Source organism: Diplotaxodon limnothrissa, linkage group LG19 (genome assembly GCF_057381915.1).
Source record: "Diplotaxodon limnothrissa isolate DT_005_m linkage group LG19, D_limnothrissa_male_GT1.1, whole genome shotgun sequence".
NCBI classification, from domain to species: Eukaryota; Metazoa; Chordata; class Actinopteri; order Cichliformes; family Cichlidae; genus Diplotaxodon; species Diplotaxodon limnothrissa.
In genome coordinates this window covers 2831499-2853422 of record NC_140614.1, presented here as the reverse complement: position 1 = coordinate 2853422, position 21924 = coordinate 2831499, and the positions used below count along the sequence as shown (strand labels likewise).

Here is a 21924-nt window from a genome sequence, read left to right as displayed (position 1 = left end):
ACAAAACAAAGAAATAGCAGAGTACATGGTAGACAATACAATTTAAAAAGAAGATAATATATTGATATTTACTAATAATAATGAAATACTTGATATGTGCACCATTTTATCATCAGATGAAATTTACTTACAACTCTCCAGCTCCAGTGAACAGGTTTGAGAATCCAGAGGAAAGCGACTGAAGTCCATGTTACAGGCTGCTGTTACTGTTACTCTGTGAGCAAACAATGCACCAATAGAGGGACACAGTGAGAGTAGTGCACACTGTAAATTCACATGTGACAAAATGAAGAATATCAATTTATCAGAAGACAAGTGGAAAAGACCCTCACAGTGACACGGTCAGAACCAGGATTAGAGTTTGGTTGTCATCACAGCATATTTCATATTTCTGTGGAATGAATTATAATACAGATATAATTTGTGCCCCTTCATGTACCACATCATTAGCTGGGTTGGACCTCTTCAGAAATATCTTAATTCTATGTTGCATAAATTCTACAAGGTGCTGGAAACATTGCAGACTTTTGGTCCACATATTGACATGATTACATTTGTCAGCTATATATCCATGATATCCATTCCATCACATGCTCTATTGAATTGAGATGAGGTGACTATGGAGGCCATTTTAGTACAGTGAACTCATCGTCATGTTCAAGAAACCAGTTTGAGATTATCTGGGCTTTGTGACATGATGTGTTACCTGCTGGAAGCAGCCATTAGAAGATGGGCATAGTATAATTGTAATGAGATGAATATGATCAGCAGCAATACTCAGGCAGGCTGTGAAATTTAAATGCTGCTCAATTGATACTAAGTGCCCCAGAGAGCATCATGAAAATATCCCCCACACATTACACCACTGCTGGCAGCTTCTATTGCTGATATAATGCTGGGTAGATTCATGTTGTTTATGCCAAATTCTACAGTGCAAATGTAACAAGAGAAATCAAGACTCATCAGACCGAGAAATGTTTTTGTAGCCTCTGTTTCCTGTTCTTAGTTTACAAGTCCGGCACTTGAAGACACCAGTGCAATATTCTGCCGATATAGCTAATCTGCTTTAAGGTACAATGTGGAGTGTTCAGAGATGCTCTGCTGCATACCTTGGTTTTAAAAAGTGGCAACAAGAGTTACTGTTGCCTTTCTATTAGTTTAAAACTGCCAAGGGGATCATTGGAACCAAACTCCTGAATTTTGACACTGTGTATGCTAGCCGTTTACAGAAGCGAGCTAGCTGCATCATCAAGGACCCAACCCATCCAGGTCACAGACTTTTTGTACCCCTCCCATCGGGGAAGATATATGAGGCAATCAGAACCCACACAAACAGACTAAAGAACAGCTTTTTCCCCAGAGCTGGAGCCTGTGTCACCCCTCCCCCAACACACAATAGCTAACTCTCTCTCTTTTACCCCATATCATGTCTGCTGCTAATGTAAAAAGTCATTTACTGGGCGTTAATGTTTAATGTTTGCACTAAATTACCACACTGTAAATACTGTTATACGTATTATTTTAGACACTTTATGGGACATTCATGTTTGCACTCAACTACCACATTGTAAATACTGTTATATTATCTTATACTGTTTGTTATATTGTAAATACTATTATATTTTCTTTGTTATTTACTGTGCTAAGTGCCTTCCTTTTACTTTATATCTTATACTTTTACTATGGTTATTTATTACTATGCTGCTTCTTGTTTTATTGCTGCTGGCCTCTGTGAGCTACCAAACAAATTTTGTTGTATAACTACAATGACAATAAAGTTCTTCTTATCTTCTTATTGTGTCTTATCTTATCTTATCTTATCTTCTTAAAGCAGTTTAGCCATTCTTTTCTGATCTCTGGCATCAATAAGCCAGCCATAAGTCACCAACTCCCACACCACGTGGGAAACCTCACTGTGTCATGAACATATATTAGAATATTAGTAAATGCATCATGTTGGACCATGTGACTGAATGATATTTGCATTAATGATTTGCCAAACGAATTGGCCAGTCAGTGTATGTGTATTATTCAGTTACAATTGATGTTACAGACCAGCAGGAAATTTAAAATTTAGGAATCACAAGTCACAGTGCTATGGTACATCTCAGTTAACACAGGGTGTATCTTTTAATGACAGAGTATAGAACACATAGAATATGATTTGTTACTATGATTATAACACAACTGCCAATTGTTTCTCATTTTCAGTCTTGTTTTTAATCTCTCTGAGTGTATATATTGTTTTATATTGTCTCCTTTGGGGAGGTTGTTTGCCAACCTCAGTTTGCTTTATTTGAAGTTTGCTTTTCATGTTTCTCCACTAAGTTTTTTTGTTGTTGTTGTAGTGCATTCTGTTGAATTTTTCCTGCGATTACTAGATTTTTTTCTTTCTTTTGCACCCAAAAAGTCTACTGCATGTGGACCAATAATCATGTGATGCTGATGACAAACAACTCCAGAGGCTGAAGAAGTCACTTGGATGAGTGACGAAACGTTTCTCCCTCTGAAAACGCTACACCCAGTTGAACAGAATCAACTTTTGGGGATTCATTTACCTGGATGATTGAGCATGCATCAAGAGACTTTGTGATACAATTACAGCAGCCTTTATTAGTTGCACTGTGACTTGTTTTAGTATATAATATGAATCAGTAATATAAGGAAATATATTTACTTATAAAGCAAATATCCCTTTCGATTGTTGGAAGCAGGGTGGATTAACATGAGCCCCCCTCTGCTCACTACTTTTCAGGCCTGTTTCACCTTGAGGAAGATGGATCTGATTGGCCTTGTCAGCTAATCCAACTAATCCACTGCCACTCCCTTGTGCCCAGATACACTTTCCTCCAACCTATCCCAATGGCAATGTTCCCTCTAAGCCAGGGGTGTCAAACTCAAATACACAGTGGGCCAAAATTCAAAACTGGAACAAAGTCGCGGGCTAACATTAATATTTATTGAAAAAAAAATCTTCCTCTAGATATAAGAATGAATCTTTTCTTATGGACTCAAACAAGTTTTGCTGAAAAATTGAATATGGAACAAGCAAAGCTTAATACTAAATAATATATATATTAGCTGTATAATACCAGTAGGCCAGCTCTAATAGTAATTTGGTATGGCTTTGCGGGCCAAATGTAATTAGGCTGCGGGCCAAATTTGGCCCACGGGCCAGAGTTTGACTCCTATGCTTTAAGCTGTGCGCTTGCGCACATGTAAAACCAGAGTTATGATAAAAATATATGCAATGTTTGGTTTTCTTCCTGAATACTATCGTTGTTTATATTTACTGTGGGAAGAAACGGTAAAAACGGCGTTTTATAAGGAAAACGCTCGAAAGCACTCTCCGCCTGTGAGCAAAACCAAAACCAAAAAACCCCCACCCTTTCCTATTGGTCGAAAAATGTACCATGTCGACCAATCAAAAAATGATATGGCAACTAGGGCTGCCACGATTAGTCGACTAGTCACAATTACGTCGACTATCAAAATCGTCGACGACTGAGTTAATCGTTTGAAGCTTTGTAAGATCACAACAGACGCAGGAATAAGTAGCAGGATTTAAGAGTGTAATAACGGACTGAAACAGAAGATGGCAGCACTGCATGTACAAGGATACCAGCTTCCGTTAAACCCCAGAAGAAGAAGAAGTAGCTCTGTCCCAGAATTCATAGCGCGGCCCTGCTCAGTTTCCAACAATGGCGGCGGCTAGTTAGTTATAATATTACTCTTATTATTCTTTCTGGGTCACAAAATAAACATTTAACATATGTTCAGGCGAGAATGTAGCTGTGTAAACCTCAAATATCTGCTCAGTTTATCAAGACACCGCATATTTTCAAAAGCGCTCCGACGTTTTCGGAGACGTCTGTTACCCACTAGCTCGATAGCTAGCCGGGGGCTAGGCTAACTAGAGCCGTGAGAACATCGGACTCCCGGCAAATCATTTTCAAACCCACCGCCGTCTTTCGCTACTCAGTTAAACATGATATATAAGTCACTTAGATAACTTAAAAATGTTATTTTTTTGGCTTTTTTTAGTATTTTATTTGTTCCTGAGTAAATCGGTTTGGCTGAGATTAAAGTTATAGTTTTTACACAGCTGAATAAACGTCAAGCAGACAGCTGATTATCAGAAGTGTGAGATGCTCAAGAATTTACTCCGGTGTCCCGTTATAGTTTAGATATCAAGGAGTTTATTAAACTTCACCGAAACAATCTGCAAATTTCATTAAAATTTAATAAAGTACCATCTTGTCTTTATTTTTAGTTAGCACACACTTAAAGCTGTAAGCTAAGGATAGTTATATAAGACAGATGCATGCTGGTTCAATAAGTTGTAAATTTTACGTCCAATGGATGCATGACCTGATTAGTCGACTAATCGCAAAATTAATCGGTGACTAGTCGACTATCAAAATAATCGTTTGTGGCAGCCCTAATGGCAACATGGCATTTAGTTGTTTAGGAAGGGGGGAAGTTTTAGGAGTGACGGCGGTGTTTTGAGATGTGAGAGATTTGCAACGTTTAGCACAAATCTTGTGTAGTTAGTGTGTAGTGTAGTCAGTAGTTTTGTTGTGTGTGTCAGAACCATGAGGCGACACTGAGTGCTACAGGTGTTACAGCAGTGATACATCTCCTGTTGTCAGGCCTGCAGGTCTCAGGCTGTTGTTCTCCTTTATCTCATAGTGGACAGAAATTAGTTTTTAGAGTGGCACAAATAATTTGTGTGGCATCAAATTTGATGCAAAACACCTGATTGTTCTGTAAATAGTTTGAAATGTTTATTTAAAAAAACGCCTTGGCTGCATTTTTAGGTAAACAGCTGCAAAAAACTTTGTTGTTTGCAAAACTCAGTTACTTTTTTGAAGAAGTAACTATATAATTAAATTGCCCAACATTGGTCATTATATAGGCCCTGCGACAGACTGGCAACCTGTCCAGGGTGTACCCCGCCTCTCGCCCTATGACAGCTGGGATAGGCTCCAGCGCCCCCCGCGACCCTGTAAAGGATAAGCGGGAGTGAATGGATGGATGGATGGATGGATGGTCATTATATACTGTATTTTGCAGACAGAGAGTTACAGGACTCTCTCCCAGACCACAGGCTCATACTCATAATACAAGTCAGAGCTTTAAAAAAATAAAATAAAAATGCATATATATATTTATATTTTCATTATAAGTGGGCTAAAGCAGTTAATTAAAAGTAGTCTAACATAAATGTAAATGCTGTAATTTGATTATTTTAATAAACCATGTAACTTGGATGGATTCGATGCTGGCGTGACCACAGTGGTCCAAGGGACCGCTCCGGGAATTTGTGTGTTCGCTCAGACACATGAAAAATTAGAGGGAACATTGCCCTATGGGCTCAGCTGCTGACTTTGAAATTCCTCCCGGCGGTGCCCCTGCCAGGCAAACAGTGAAACATGGTGGCATATGGCACAGTGGCCCGGACCCCTTAGCCCTCTGTTGTAAAAACCCTTATCACATCACATGGCCCTTCCAGCCAAGCTGGTGCTAACCAGCCCAAGATCCATATCGAATAAAACTTTCATTCTAAATGACTTTATGTCCAGCTCCAATTTGGATTTCCTGTTTGTGGTAATGAAGTGCATGAAGTGTTTTACCATGCCATTATATGATGCAACTGGGACTATTTAAAAGCCACTTTGTGAATCGCTACCATATCATGGTCAACGGGTTTGTGTGTCCCAGGAGCCAAGCCCAGGGAGGGTGGCAAGGGCAAGTGGGCCTTAGTCCATGGGGCCTGGCTCGGCAGTCTGAAAAGGGGACATGGGACCACCCTCCTATAGGCCCACCACCCACAGGAGGAGCCATAGGATTTGGGTGCAATGTGTGCTGGGCACTGGCCAGGGGCAGATACCCTGGCTGACTGATCCCCCAGCTATTGAAATTAGCAACTGGGACATGGCATATCACCTCTCTGGAACCAAACTCCTGGAGAGGGGCTTGACTGTCTCAATCTGGAGTTACCCTTGGTGAGAGGCAGCGGGCTGGGGTGGGTATCCTACACCCAACATACAGGCTTGCTGCCTGTATGTTGGGGTTTTTTCCCAGTGGACGAGAGGGTTTGTTGTCGGGTTGGTTGAGGAATGGGTCCTGACTGTTGTCTGCATTTATGTGCTGAAAGATGGTTAAGAGTACCCGGCCTGTGCTTAAGGGTGCTCCACCTGGGGACTCTGTTGTCCTACTGGGAGACTTCAACACTCATGTGGGCAACGACAGTAAGACCTGGAGGGGCATGAACGGCCAACCAGATCTGAACCCAAGTCGTGTTCTGTTATTGGATTTCTGTGCTTCTGTGTTTGTCCATAATGAACACCATGTTAGAACATAAGGGTGTCCATAAGTGCACATGGCACCAGGACACTTTAGGCCGCAGGTCAATGATCAATTTTGTAATCGTATCACCAGATCTGCAGCCATATGTTCTGGACAGTCGGGTGAAGAGAGTTGCTGAGCTGTCAACTGATCACCATTTAAGTGGATAAGGTGGCGGTGGAAGATACTGGGTAGACCTGGTGCGCCTAAAAATATAGTGAGGGTGTGCTGGGAATGCCTCACATGTTTTTTGGGTGGCTGCAGCTCAGGAGGTAGAGCAGGTCACCTACTGATTGGAAGGTTGGTGGTTCAATTCCTGGCTCCTCCAGTCTGCATGTCAAGTATCCTTGGGCAACATACTAACCCCAAGTTGCTCTACGATGCATCCATCGGAGTGTGAATGTGGTTAGACAGCACTAAGTTTAGAGAAAGTGTGTGGGTGTGACTGTGGCATGTTGTATGTAAGAATCAGTCCATTTACCATTTACCATGTCCAGCCAATCTCAACTGCACTGAGTTGCGGTCGCAAGGTGATTGGGGCCTGTCATGGTGGTAACTCCCAACCAGATAGTGGGAACCACAGGTGAAGGGAACCGTAGAAGGAGTCCTATCAGGCTTGGTTAGCCTGTGGGACTTGGGAGGCAGCCGATACGTACCAACAGGCTAAGCGGGACGCGGCTCGGACAGTGGCTGAAGCAAAACTTGAGTGTGGGGGAAGTATGGAGAGACCATGGAAAAACACCTTTGCACTGCCTTGAAGTGATTCTGGCAAACCATCAGGCGACTCAGAAGAGGAAAGCGGTGATGTACCTGCACTGTATATATTGCGGGTGGAATGCTGCTGACTTTGACTGAGGACATTGTTAGGTGGTGGAAGGAATACTTCAAGGACCTCCTTAATCCCTCTGACATGTCTTCCCTAGAGGAAGCAGAATCTGGGGAAGAGGGGGTACGACTTGCCTATCTCTGGGGATGAGGTCAATGAGGCAGTTAAACAACTCCTTGGTGGCAGGGCCCCAAGAGTGGACGAGGTTTGTCCTGAGTTCCTGAAGGCTGTGGATGTTGTAGGGCTGTCTTGGTTGGCACGCCTCTACAATGTTGCGTGGAGATTAGGGTCGGTACCTCTGGATTGGCAGTCTGATGGTTCCCATCTTCAAGAAAGGGGACCGGATGGTGTGCTCCACTATAGGGGGATCACACTCCTCAACCTCCCCCGTAAAGTCTATGCCAGGGTGCTGGAAAGGAGAGTCCGTCCGTTAGTCGAAACTCGGATACAGGAGGAACAATCCAGGTTTTGCCACGGGCGTGGAACACTGGACGAGCTCTTTGCCCTCTCGAGGATAATCGAGGGGGCATGAGAGTTTGCCCAAACAGTCCATATGTGTTTTGTAAACTTGGAGAAGGCATTTGACCATGTTCCTCTGTGTGTCCTTTGGGGATGCTTCAGGAGTATGGGGTTTCTAGCCCAAGACCTTGATCCAGATAGCTGGCCCCGCACCCACTCATTTCCAGTGGGTGTTGGACAGAATTTTTATGGACAGAATTTCTAGGCATAGCCAAGTGACGGAAAGCTTCCACTTGGGTGGTCTCAGAATCTCATCTCTGCTTTTTGCAGATGATGTGGTTCTGTTGGCTTCATCAGGTGATGGCCTCCAACTGGCACTGGAGTGGTTTGTCATGGTGAAGTGTAAAAGTGAAGCTTTTAATTTAGTGGTTGGTCTACCTACCTACCCTCACAAGCTTTGGGTAGTGACTGAAAGAATGGAATTGTGAATACAAGCATTGCAGTTTCAGAGCAGTTTCTCTGAAGGGTGGCTCTCCCTTAGAGATAGGTTAAGAGGTTTGGCCATCTAGGAGGGGCTCAGAATAGAGCTGCTGCACCTCTACATTAAAAGGAGCCAGTTGAGGTGGTTCGGGCATCTGACCAGGATGCCTCCTGGGTGCCTCCTGGGTGAGGTGTTTCAGCATGTCCTACCTGGAGGAGGTCCCGGGGCAGATCCAGGACACACTGGAGAGATTATGTCTCTCAGCTGACATGGGAGCACCTTACTGTTTCCCCAGAAAAGCTAGAGGAGGTGGCAGGGGAGAAGGAGGTCTAGACTCCACTCCTTAGGCTGCTGCCTCTGCGACCCAAGCCCCAGATAAGCGGAAGAAGATGGATGGATGGATTTAAAGGAAATCCGCTGAATCCTCGAAACCTTAAAAGTGAGTAGTGTGGAATCAGATATGGTCTGAAAATCTCATGCTTAGAAATCCTGGTTTACTTTATAACTTCTGTCTGATGAAGTAGCTTTTGGAGGTACATTATGAGTTGAAAGCAAAGTGACCATGATTAAAAACTGACTAAAAAGCAAATTATATAATTTTTATGCAATTTTTGTGAAATTATGGTGAAACCTGGCCGGCCATCCAGGACATGTTCCCTGTTTAAATGCCCACCTAAGATTTTAATTAGGGCTGAACGATATATCGCATTTGCGATAATATCGCGACATGATCAAGTGCAATTTTCTAACCGCAAAGGCTGCGATTATACTCTGGACATGTCCAAATTCATGGGCTGGATCCTCCTGAGGCCGCATTTGTAGACCGATTACGTCACAGCGACGCGCCGAAGGCTGTCCAAATTACTACCATATCCCAGAATTCATAGCGCGGCCCAGCCAAACTCCAGTTTCCAGCAATGGCGGCCGCTACTAAGTTTTAAAATTACTCATACTAATCTTTCTGGGTCACAAAATAAACTTTTAACATATTTTCAGGCGAGAAAGTAGTTGTGTAAACATCAAATATCTGCTCGGTTTATCAAGATATCCCATATTTGCAAAAGTGCTTCGACGTTTTCAGAGGCGTCTGCTACCCACCAGCTCGACAGCTAGCCGGGAGCTCGAGGGTTACTGATGCGGCCGAGAACGGCACAACTCCCGGCACATCATTTTCAGATCACCGCGGAGTTTCGCTGCTCGGGTTAAACGTAATATATAAGTCACTTAGACAACCTAAAAATGTTATTGTTGGGCTTTTTTCAGTGTTTTGTTTGTTCGTGAGTAAATCGGTTTGGCTGAGATTAAAGTTATTAGATTAGATAAAATAAAACTTTATTAATCCCCCGGGTGGGTTCCTCCTTGGTTTTCACACAGCTGACTAAACGTCAAACAGAAAACTTATTAAACAGAAGTATGAGACAGTCGAGAATTTACACCAGTGTCTGGTTATATTTTAGATAGCAAGAAGCAGACGGCCGAGTTTATTAAACTCCACCGAGACAGCGGTGACGCTAATCAGAACTAGCCTTCTGATTAGCTAATCAGAAGGCTAGACCGTCCAATTTCACGCCTTTAAACTTTAAAGGCGTGTTTGTGTGTGTGTTTATACAATTGCTATTATGTTTGCACTTTATGTGTAATGTTACTGACTGCAGAGATCAGTAAGATGTGTGTATTTTTTATTTATTAGTTTTATTTATTTAATATTATTTTTTAATTGAATGACTGTCTAGTAGTTCACAGATGTCGAAAAACTGAGTGTGGTAAAGCCACTGATTTTTTTTATGTATATTTCTGCAATCTGCACATTGTACTGACTTTCATTTTAATGTTTACACCAGGGTTCCTTGTCAGCACTTTATGCTCAGATGTTTGTAAGCTAAAAATAAACTATTGTGTATGTTCAAATATACTGTTGTGATTGAAGAAGTTAAATAAAAATGTCAGTCATCAATTCATGCATCACCTCATGTCATCATAACAGAGGTCTGTCTTCCAGGAAAGAACAGTTTAAAATTAATGTAATATAGTATTGGCCATACTATATGATGTATTGCTTGTCTTTGTTTAATAATACAGAAGACAAAGACCTTAAAAAATAATCGCATATCGCATCGCAATCGCAATATTGGGGCAAAAAATCGCAATTAGATTATTTTCCATAATCGTTCAGCCCTAATTTTAATTAACCTGAGGCATAATTACTCCACCAATGAGATCTATTGATGTTTGAAAGGAAAATTGCAAAAGCTTCCAGATCGCTTTTCAAGAAACTTGGAGAGGAATAATTTGAATAATTCAATTAAAAAATACAATTGGAGGCTGATTCAAATATTGATCTGTCAATAAATCAGATGCAGAGATTCTACAGACCTCAGGCTGTAAAGCACATGTCCATCAGGAAAGACCCGGAGCATGATATTGTCAGTAGTCGTATCGTGGATAAAGGATCTCTTAGAGTGGACAAAGAAGACATCAGGGACCCAAATCTTCTTCACCAAACGGCCATCAAACGTCATACTCTTGTTGGTGCTGCTGGTGAAGGACAGACGGTCATCCTTCCAGTAATGTCTCAGATACAAGGTCATGGTGAAGTCCTGGTGGAGTTAAAGAGTGTAATTAAAAGACTGTAAATGTGGAGATTATGTAGTGACTGAGTGAACGAAACACAAACATTTACCAAATTCTAATGTACCAATTGCACTCATCAAGCCATGCCAATTTTCTCATTAAATAATCAAATTGAGAAAGCTACAGGCATTCCAATCCCTCTGTTGCTTTTGTGTTAAAAATATCATTGGCACCAAAGGAAAAAAAGAAAAAATATATTTCCAAGTTTTATGGTAAGATGTATATCTCAGGCATACTAATAGAGAAACAACAACACTAACAAACAGTAACAAAGTGATTGACTCAATTTCTTTAATATCCTCTTATACATGAACCCACAAGGTATTTATCATACCAAAGCAAAAGTTTAAAGTGTAAGGGAGTAACCAACACTGGTTTTAAAGTAGATCTCGGAAAACTCTATATTCTAATGGTTGTTCAATGATACACCCCTCTGCAACCCATATCTATCTTGATTTTCTATTGTTTTTTATGTTGGCAGAAATCAATTTTACAGCAATTTTATTGTTTTAAAAGTATTAATTTCTGATCCTAACACAATACACCTACATTGTACTTGCTGACCTCATATTAAATTTGTATGTAGACTATGTTTCATTTCTGTTTTCATATTTAATGTTTTCTTTCAAACCATATATGTTATGTTTATGTTTGGTTTTAGCTTATGTTCAAGTTTTCTCCTTGGGATGAACCAGTTTTTGTCTGATGGTGTGGCTAGGTCTGAAGTGTACTGGGATGTCGTGCTTGGAGAACATTCTCCTGATTTTCATGGATAGATCTTTTACATAAGGGATAACATGGTTGTTTCTCTCTTTTCATAAGTTGTTTCACATGTTTTCTTTCACCCAACCTCAGCTCACCACCTTGGTAACAGGGCTGCCTCTTTGCTCTTTGTGGTGTGTAGCCAGCTTACCATATCAACTTCAGAGATGCTGTCCAAGCTCTCCACCTGAACATCCACTCCAACAGGGATTGCAGGACCTGCCAAACAAAATTCCATCATGACCAAATACTGTAGTAGACTATATAGCCTAAAAACACACACATCAGTAGGGATGGACATTAATAATGATTGATAACAACTGATTGCATTGTCAATATCACTTATTGATTCATTTCCTTACGGATTCTCCATGGCTCAGCTTTGAGCATCACCACCATTGCTAAACAACATAGACCTTGCATCTGTTCAAATTAATTGCATGTTGTGTGGTCAAATGTTTGGGCATGTTGAAGGCATTTGCCTTTTTTGTTGTGATCAGTGTTGGGGTCATTATTCAAAAAAGTAATTATTACACATTTTAAACAAGAGGAGTCATTACATCTACGCCTGTCCTATTTGGCCAAAAGGTTACGCCCACCTGTAAAGGAACAAGTACTGGTGGGCAAAATCTCTGGCTCTCTCAGTCCTCTGCACCTCATGATTCATGGGAAGACCCACTCTGTCCAAGCGCTTATTGATTTGGGTGTAGAGCAGTGTTTCATTGATAACTCCCTGGCACAAAAATGAAATATTTCCAAACTCAGCCTCGTGCCATCCAGGTCACAGTTTGAAATGGTCAACACTTGCTCGATGTCACTCTTAGAACCAAACCCAAACCCTGTCCCTTTCTAGTAATCACACAGAGCGTTTGTATGGCATTATTTTTGTGCCTCTATTCTGAGCGCACGTAAATAATTTTTGCAAGAACAAATGTTGCATTTTGAGGAGAAAATTATTTTGAGTGAAAAAAAGCTTAATTTGAGCGAAATGTAGATAAATCCAGTGGAGTGGTTTGGTTTTAAATATATTAAAACCAACGATGGTCTTAAAAAAATGATATATTTTACAATAAAATAAAATAACATGCTAACCGAAAATGGTTTTAGCTAAACTTTGGACAGTGTTTCCGGAATGCAGTCAATAGCGAGCCAATTGGAGACCACAACAACCAATCAGAATTTTTGCATCCAAGTCTGTGAGTGGTTGGTTTTGTGGCACATTTATAACGGAGTACAGAAAGAGTTGAGCGTGCAGGGAGCAGAGATGTTGAGAGCTGGAGCGACACTCTGAGAGCAGGTCCACAGATGTCTGTCAGCACACAGAGCAGAGATCTGAGCAAGAGCAAATGCCAACAACTGAGGGAGAGGGCTGTAATTGTGCATGTATATGGATAGTAGCAAACACTGAAACACATTTCTTGCACGCAGCAATGAATTTTCTTCACACAAAATATTCTCCTTAAAATGCAATATTTTTACTTGCAAAAATTATTTACGTGCGCTCAGAATAGAGGCACAAAAATAACGCCATAGTTTTGGGCCATCCTTAGCTACAACTACACATCCCCTGTATCGATTGGAGAAAGGATTGCATCTCCTGTTGAAGTAATGACTTCCACATGAACCATCTAAAATCTGTTACTCTGTCCATTCCATTAGCACTCTAACTCCATCACTGCCTCTCCTGATCTGGCAGAGGTGTCCAGGAATCATCTGGCTCTGTCTCTTCCCCCTCACGTATGATTGGAGGAGGATTCTCACTTTCCTGCAACCTCTCCTCCAATCTCTTTTGGTGACCCACACTAATTAGGGATGCTAGAGAGTATGTTTCAGTCTATTTAACCTGTGTGAAGAATAAGTCTGCTAGTTCCCCTCCTGTAGGCCTGCTCAAACCCCTTCCCACTCCAGGGTGTCCCTGGTCTCACACCTTTCCTTAACTTTGTGACTGGTCTGCCTCCCTCAGGTTGAAACACGGTAATCCTCACAATAGACGATGGAATATGCCCACAATTGCCCGACTACCTTGCCCCCCATCCTGTTCCCCTTCGAGGTCTCCCTGGGCTACTACCCACCACTCTTTCCAGTAATAGAAGGTCAGCACACAGTCCCGACAGCACAGCTGCCACTAAATCAAGATACTAGCCCCCCTTCGAAATCGAGGCAATGATTAATCCTGTCTCTGCTCACCCGAAGTTACCCTGCAATATGCACGTACACAAGGTTTTCCATGTCTCCCAGCTCAAATCATACCTCTTTAGACATCTGTCCCCACCAGTGTTGGGGAGTAACGGAATACATGTACCACCGTTACGTATTTAAAATACAAAATATGAGTAACTGTATTCCGTTACAGTTACCGTTTAAAAAGGTGGTATTCAGAATACAGTTACTTTGTTGAAATAAATGGATTACACTGCGGTACTTTCCTGTTTCATATTGTCACGGGTCAGGACTGTTTGGTTTTGTTTGACAGCTACGTTCTGTTGTTCCAGGCGGCAGTGTTACGGTTGCCATGGTTACAGGGTGACGCTCTCGCTCTGCGTGTTTCCTGGGTGAGAGAGCGCCTTTTTGTTGTTGTTGTTGTGCTAAGATAATAGGCAGAATGCTACAAGCTCTAAAGAATGTAGCCTGATGGGCAGTGTAGTCCGTGCTGCAGGGAGAATGGACTGCCATACCCGTTATGTGTCTGTGAGCGAGGAGGGAGAAAAAGGGGAGTGGAAAGGTACGAGTTGTCATCAAGCAAAAACGGGAGCTGGAAGCATGTAAATATAATAATAACCACTGCAGCCAAGAAGAGAGCCTGATGAGCCCAGTTGTAAGTAAGCTATTAAGACTCGACTGTACACCGTGTTCCTGTTCTCCTCCGAAAACAATAAGTTCTGTTGGAGCAGCCTTTCAACGCCTCTCTCTGTCTCTCGCAAGCAGAGTTGACCCCCCCAACAAAGTAAAGCTATTTTTCAGCTACGAGCCCGACACGGAACCGTATTAGTCAGAGGTCCCTTTACTACGGGTTCGGAGCCGCAGACCTTCAGTAACAGTAATAAATCACACAGCAATAGTACATTCACGTAGTTGTAAAATGCATGATAATATGTTAAGTAATCCAAAGTATTCAGAATACGTTACTCTCATTGAGTAACGTAACGGAATACGTTACAGAATACATTTTAGGGCATGTATTCTGTAATGGAATACATTTTAAAAGTAACCTTCCCAACACTGGTCCCCACATATTACTTTTCTTAAAAAATAATGCATTATGTTACTCAAAGGAGAAAGTAGTTCATTATATTACTCATTACATTACTTTCATTTTCCTGTAAAACAGCTGAAAAGCATTGTCTCATAACTACCATTTAACAATAGATGGTAAATGGCCTGTATTTGTATAGCACTTTTCCTGCTATCTGCTGGTCCGGATGTCTGTACTATTGAGCCTCTGCACAAGCTCTGTCTGCAGCGCTTCACCACCAGCATAGACTCCAAAGACCCTCTGGTAATATCTGATAGTTAGGCTATATTCTGACCATGACCGCTCTTAGAAGATGGACATTCTAAAAGCCAGAGAGTGTCTGCAAGACCTCAGGTAGTATAGAGGTCTATATAAAAACAGCCCTCGGCGCCTTTGCTGTTAACCTTAGTAAACACTTTCCTGTTGACTTTGTGAGCTCAGTCACTAATTTCAAGTTTTACTGAATACACCGTGAAGTTAATTCGGGTCTGTTTCAGACTCGGAGAGTAGCATAAAGTAGGGTTTGCTTATTTACTAACAACTTGTGACAGAGAAATCATTATGAACTGAGCATGCAGCATTCTGCAGTTTCAGTCATTTCAACCTTGTGTTTTGACAATCAGTGCTTTTTGTTTGTTTTCTTTAAAAGGAACAATGTATACAGTGTGGCAATGACCATCTTTCATATACAGTTTGTGCCTCAAAGTGTTTTTCCGCCACATATTTCTGTTGCCATTAACTAGACCAGTGGTAAATGGTAAATGGCCTGTATTTATATAGCGCTTTACCAGTCCCTAAGGACCCCAAAGCGCTTTACACATCCAGTCATCCACCCATTCACACACACATTCACACACTGGTGATGGCAGCTACATTGTAGCCACAGCCACCCTGGGGCGCACTGACAGAGGCGAGATAGAAACCAAGGCTACAGTCCTACAAACTAACAAAAATCCTTATCCTAATGAGGAAACATACATGATCTTTCTCTTAGTGCTTTGGTATGAACACAAAACTGACAACAAAAAGCAAAGATGACAACCAGCACAAAGACACTTCAAAGTGATCGCCACAGTGATTCTACTGTAGAAACATGAGCAGGTAGAAACAGAAGCTGCATGGGGAGTAAGTGAACTAGGGCTGCAGCTATTAATTATTTAAGTAATCAAATAATTTATTGATTATCCCATATATTAATTGAGTAACTGGATAAGAAGCACTTTTGTCTTATATATATATATATATATATATATATATATATATATATATATATATATATATATATATATATATATATATATATATATATATATATATATATATATATATATATATATATATATATATATATATATATTAGGGGTGCAACGATACACAAAATTCACGGTTCGGTTCGATTCGATACTTTGGTGTCACGGTTCGATATTTTTTCGATACAAAAAAAATGTTCATGCCTTTTTAATTTGTCATTTATTAAAATTATAAATATATATTTTAACTCAAAAGTACAGTTTTTAAATTTAATGTTGCTGAAACAAAAGTAATTAAAAAAATAAATATATCTCAGGGCTCTCAAAATTTCAAAATCCCTGGTAGCCCTTCGGGCAGGGACTCTTCAGTTTTTGGTAGCCCAAAATAAATGTAAGTGGCCCGAATAAAAAAGAGAGCAATTTTTTGATTGATGTTTTGTTTCCTGTTTTGTTTCCTTTACAATATTATACATTAAAGTATAATATTGTAAAGGAAACAAAACATTAATCAAAAAATTGTTGAAAAACAAATTACAACATTGTATAAAAATTACAATCATCAACTCAAATACTTGGTTCTAATTGAACAGAAATTTCTATGAACTTGTAAGAACTGTGTAGGACATGAATCCGTCTGTGTCAGATCCTGAATTTGAAATTTCCACTGAAGTCACGGGTAAGAGACAAGTGGAACCAAGATCGAGGCCATTTGCTTTTTGAAGTTTGCAAAGACTGCTAAATTTTGCCAGTGGTAGTTCACTCTTTGCAACATAGTAGCTGTTCTAAACAGATTTTTCAGGTTTATTTTTAGTATGTTATTTGCAATTGGTGTTTGTTCTGGGAAAGATATTGCAGACTGAGCAATAATGCATTTCTTGCATTTCTCATGGGTTCTAATGGGGGCCTTTCTTAAAATGACTGGTCCCAGTAACAAAGGCGCTTGTCGACTCAGAAATCGAGAGAAAACCAACAACACACCCGGCAGAACATTATGTTATTTACACGGGTGCACATAAGTGGTCCGCATGTGCGCATTCGCTGTCAAAATAAAAGACGCGCACCAGATAAGAAGTTGCAACGCGCGTTTGCGTCCATATAAAGGCAGTGTTTTTGTCCACTACAGTGGGATTTTCACGGCACATTCCGCACCACATCTCTGTGCGTTCATCATTTGTTTGAAGCCAGCTCACCTCCTGCAACCACTTTTCCGAGAATACGCGCTTCTTTTGTGGTTGGGACTCCTTCTGACATTTCTTTGGAGGTGGAGGAAAACCAAAGTAATTGCTTAAAGGAGCTTCTTCAACATCTTTAAGAGTTCTAAACAAACGTCTGTCCTCCTCCAGAAAATCTTATGTATGCAAGCACGCGTTGCAACTTCATATCTTGTGCGTGGTTTTTTTTTGACAGCGAATGTGCACCTGCGGACCACTTATGTGCAGCCCCGGTTATATAGCTCGTCATATTGCAGCCACAGAAATTCTTTTGTCCAAGAAACCATAAAGCTGCACTTTCTTTTTGCCTTATAGTCTGATTTGTCATAACTTTTCCGTTTTGTGGTAAGCTTTTCTTTGGCTGTCACTTCTTCACCCTGACCTGTCTTATTTGGCTCAGCAGAACTAAAATATATATCCTGCTGCTTTTACACACATAACGGTCAGCGATTCTCTGCGTGATCAACCTCTCATATGTTTAAGCTTGCTGCGGGAGATTTCACTTGTCATGTTTGCATAGTAAGCTAACGATTGATAAAACGATGTCAGAGGAATTGGTGCGCAAATTATCATCACTCACCAATCAGTGCTGTCGCTCTCTATACACAGTTCGCGATTGCAAAGTGAAAGCAAAAAACAAGCGCAAATTCAAACGCGATTTCAATATGTCACATATTGACAGTGGCTCACCGATGCCAATGACATAATTACCCAGCTACATTTCCGAAAGAATGCAAAAGCATTGACATATATTTTTCCTTCCTACAATAGCCCGATGGGCAGGGCAGAGATAGATTTTGGTAGCCCGACTGGAAAAATCGCTAGCCCCGGGACCTCGGGCTAGCGATTTTGCGAGCCCTGTATCTGATTGAGGAATCACTCATCTTTGGAAAAGAGAGTTTATTACAGAGAAATGGCTCTTTCCAAAATAAAAGCTATACTATACGCTTCTTCTGGGCTATATTCTCAGCAGCATATTGTAGCGGGTCAGGGCTGTTCGGGGTTCTGTTTGTACAGTTATGTTTTGTTTATGTTGCCATAGTGACGGGTGACGCCCTCTCGCTGCGACGGTGTGTCCTTCCGGGGTCAGAGGGCGCCCTGTGTGTTGTTGTTGTTGTTGTTGCTGTGCGGTTGCCGCGCTGAGCAGTTAGCTAGCGGCAGTGTTCTTCTGCAGATGTCAATAAACGGCTGTGCTCCCTGGCTAGCTCGCGGGAAGCAAGACCAAAGACACCTCCGTCTCCTCGTTGTCTGAGCTCGCCACATTGGTGTCAGAAGTGGGATGATGGTGGCACCCCATGTTCTGACCCGAGTGACTTTTCCCCCGCCGGTCGTGACCGGCCGGTGCGCCAAAAGAAGGCACCTGGACATTTGCAAAGTGAAAGCAAAAAACAAGCGCAAATTCAAACGCGATTTTAATATGTCACATATTGACAGTGGCTCACCGATGCCAATGACATAATTACCCAGCTACATTTCCGAAAGAATGCAAAAGCATTGACATATATTTTTCCTTCCTACAATAGCCCGACGGGCAGGGCAGAGATAGATTTTGGTAGCCCGACTGGAAAAATCGCTAGCCCCGGGACGTCGGGCTAGCGATTTTGCAAGACCTGTGTTACAGGCATGGCCCTTTAAGGATGAAGCCTGATGGGAAATGTATTCGGGATGTGTGTAGCGGGACTGCCTGGTGTGTGTGTGTGAAGAGAGAGAGCGGAGAAGGGGGAAAGTAACGGTTAGCTACAGAAGAGATGAAAAGAAAATAAATAAAAGGAATATAATAACTCCCTCGACAGCCAGAGTTGTGTCGGCGATGCTCGCTGTGAGTAAACTGTTTCAGCCCACTGTACGCGGTGTTCGTGCCTTAGAGAAGAAATAAAGTTCGGTGAACCAGTTTCCTACGCCTCCTTCGATCTTTTTGCTAGCGGAGTTGACCTGTATAGTAAGCTGTTGCCGGCTACGAGTCAGTTACGGAACCTTCAAGTAACTGCCAGAGGTTTCCTTACTACGGTTCGGGGCCGCAGATCTGGCGCGGTAACACCTGTATCTGATTGAGGAATCACTCATCTTTGGAAAAGAGAGTTTATTACAGAGAAATGGCTCTTTCCAAAATAAAAGCTATACTATACGCTTCTTCTGGGCTATATTCTCAGCAGCATATTGTAGTGGGTCAGGGCTGTTCGGGGTTCTGTTTGTACAGTTATGTTTTGTTTATGTTGCCATAGTGACGGGTGACGCCCTCTCGCTGCGACGGTGTGTCCTTCCGGGGTCAGAGGGCGCCCTGTGTGTTGTTGTTGTTGTTGTTGCTGTGCGGTTGCCGCGCTGAGCAGTTAGCTAGCGGCAGTGTTCTTCTGCAGATGTCAATAAACGGCTGTGCTCCCTGGCTAGCTCACGGGAAGCAAGACCAAACGACACCTCCGTCTCCTCGTTGTCTGAGCTCGCCACATTGGTGTCAGAAGTGGGATGATGGTGGCACCCCATGTTCTGACCCGAGTGACTTTTCCCCCGCCGGTCGTGACCGGCCGGTGCGCCAAAAGAAGGCACCTGGACATTTGCAGGACTTTGTGTGGGGTAATGGGGTCGTCGGGGACGACTGACCCCTTAGGTTGGGGCTATGTAGCGGGTCAGCGCTGTTCGGGGTTCTGTTTGTACAGTTATGTTTTGTTTATGGTGCCATAGTGACGGGTGACGCCTTCTCGCTGCGACGGTGTGTCCTTCCGGGGTCAGAGGGCGCTCTGTGTGTTGTTGTTGCTGTGCAATTGCCGTGCTGAGCAGTTAGCTAGCGCAGTGTTCTTCTGCAAATGTCAATAAACGGCTGTGCTCCCTGGCTAGCTCACGGGAAGCAAGACCAAACGATACCTCCGTCTCCTCCTTGTCTGAGCTCGCCACAATATTAAACATATCAGGTCCCCATATGGAGAATCCTGTGCTAACGGCTGTCTAAATGACTCGGGTAAAGTTTGTAGCATGCATGCTTGTTGTTTTTGTCTGCTTCCACTTGTCTTTGCACTAGGATGATGTCGGCGTAAATGTGCAGTCATATTCGTTGTGTTCCCACTAGTGCTGTCAGCGTTAATCTCGTTGAAATGACCTTAACGCCACAACACGGCAAATCTCCGTTAACGAGCTACCCCTGCATGGGGCTAGACGGCCAACACGTTAACGAGCTAACTGAGCTAACACACTAGTTCCCACCCATGTAATTGAGCATTGCGTGGCACATCCAACATACTGTTTTACTTTAGTCCATGACGCGCTTACCTTCAGGGTCATACATCACATGAAAACCAAAATAATTCCAAACGCCAGATCTGAATGAGGGTGGGGGAGGTTCAATTTGCCATGTTGCAAGGAGAGCTTAACTTCTGTCTCGCTAGCTTGCCCTGCGCTCTTCCTTCTGACAATGCTGTCTGTGTTGAACGCTCAGTGGATCTGCGCTCGACAGTGCAGCCTAGGCGGAGTAGTCGAACGCAGATTCACTGAGCGCTCAACACAGACAGCATCGTGCTGGGTGTTTTTATATATATATATATATATATATATATATATATATATATATATATATATATATATATATATATATATATATAAAAATAAAAAAAACACCCAGCTCGCCCCTGCGGGCGGTTTATCCTCCAAGCTCGGGTCCTCTACCAGAGGCCTGGGAGCTTGAGGGTCCTGCGCAGTATCTTAACTGTTCCAAGGACTGCGCTCTTCTGGACAGAGATCTCCGATGTTATTGGATCGTTGAGTTGACTCGGTACAGCCCCAGCTCTATAGTAAAGTGTGTGTGTGTGTGTGTGTGTGTGTGTGTGTGTGTGTGTGTGTGTGTGTGTGTGTGTGTGTGTGTGTGTGTTGCTTGCCAGACTAATCACTGCATCTTTTTTTGTCAGTATCTGGGAACAGAGTTTGTCACGGGGGCGGAGCCACTGTATAGATGGGGTTTGGAGTTTTCCCGATTCACGCCACGGACACGAGCACTGTGTGGGATTTTGGTAGAATCACAGGGGAGCCACAGAGCGAGGACTGTCACTGTTGTCATTCACCTTTTGCACTGTAAATAAACTCATTGTCTCTTTTGGAAAAGTCCTGCATTTGGGTCCCGTACTTACTGTGAACCTGACATGCATACCATTTTATACATATGATGACTTTGATTATTGGGCTTTCTTTACCTTAAAATATGAAACACCTCGAGGAGACTGTTGTGATTTGGCGCTACATAAATAAATTTGAAATAAGGCAAGACAAGGCAAGTTCATTTATATAGCACAATTCAACAACAAGGTGATTCAAAGTGCTTTACAGAGACATTAAAAAACAAAAACAAATAAAAAGCATGATTTAAAATTGATTAAAAAAACAGTAGATAAAATCAGAATAGTAGATAAAATCAGTAGTTAAAATGTAAGTTTTGAAATTTAAGCTTAAATGTGTGGATTTGGTGTTTTATTCAAATGCAGCTGAGAATAGGTGAGTCTTCAACCTGGATTTAAATTTAAATAACTGAACTTCAAAAGTACTTCGGACTAATGCTTATTCCAATGACCTTGATAAAGTCTTACTTATACCTCACCTTTTTTTTCTTTATTGCCATAATAATGTTTACTATTTTAAGAGTTTGACAGACCTTGGAAGAAAATCAAATTAGATCAATTGATCCATCCATTTTCTTAAATACTTATTCATTTCAGTTCAGTTCCAGGTAGACAGTGCCAAATCAA

General features: G+C 41.9%; 1 protein-coding gene across 1 annotated transcript in view; it reads right to left on the bottom strand.

Annotated features, from left to right (window-relative positions):
* gabrr2a (gamma-aminobutyric acid type A receptor subunit rho2a) overlaps positions 1-21924 on the bottom strand; it is a 73554-nt gene that overhangs the window by 20553 nt on the left and 31077 nt on the right. The window contains exons 3-5 of the mRNA XM_085343758.1: positions 11662-11729; positions 10491-10714; positions 132-214 (exon numbers count right to left, since the gene is read on the bottom strand). Coding sequence (XP_085199884.1) covers positions 132-214; positions 10491-10714; positions 11662-11729 — 375 coding nt within the window. The remainder of the gene's footprint in view (positions 1-131; positions 215-10490; positions 10715-11661; positions 11730-21924) is intronic.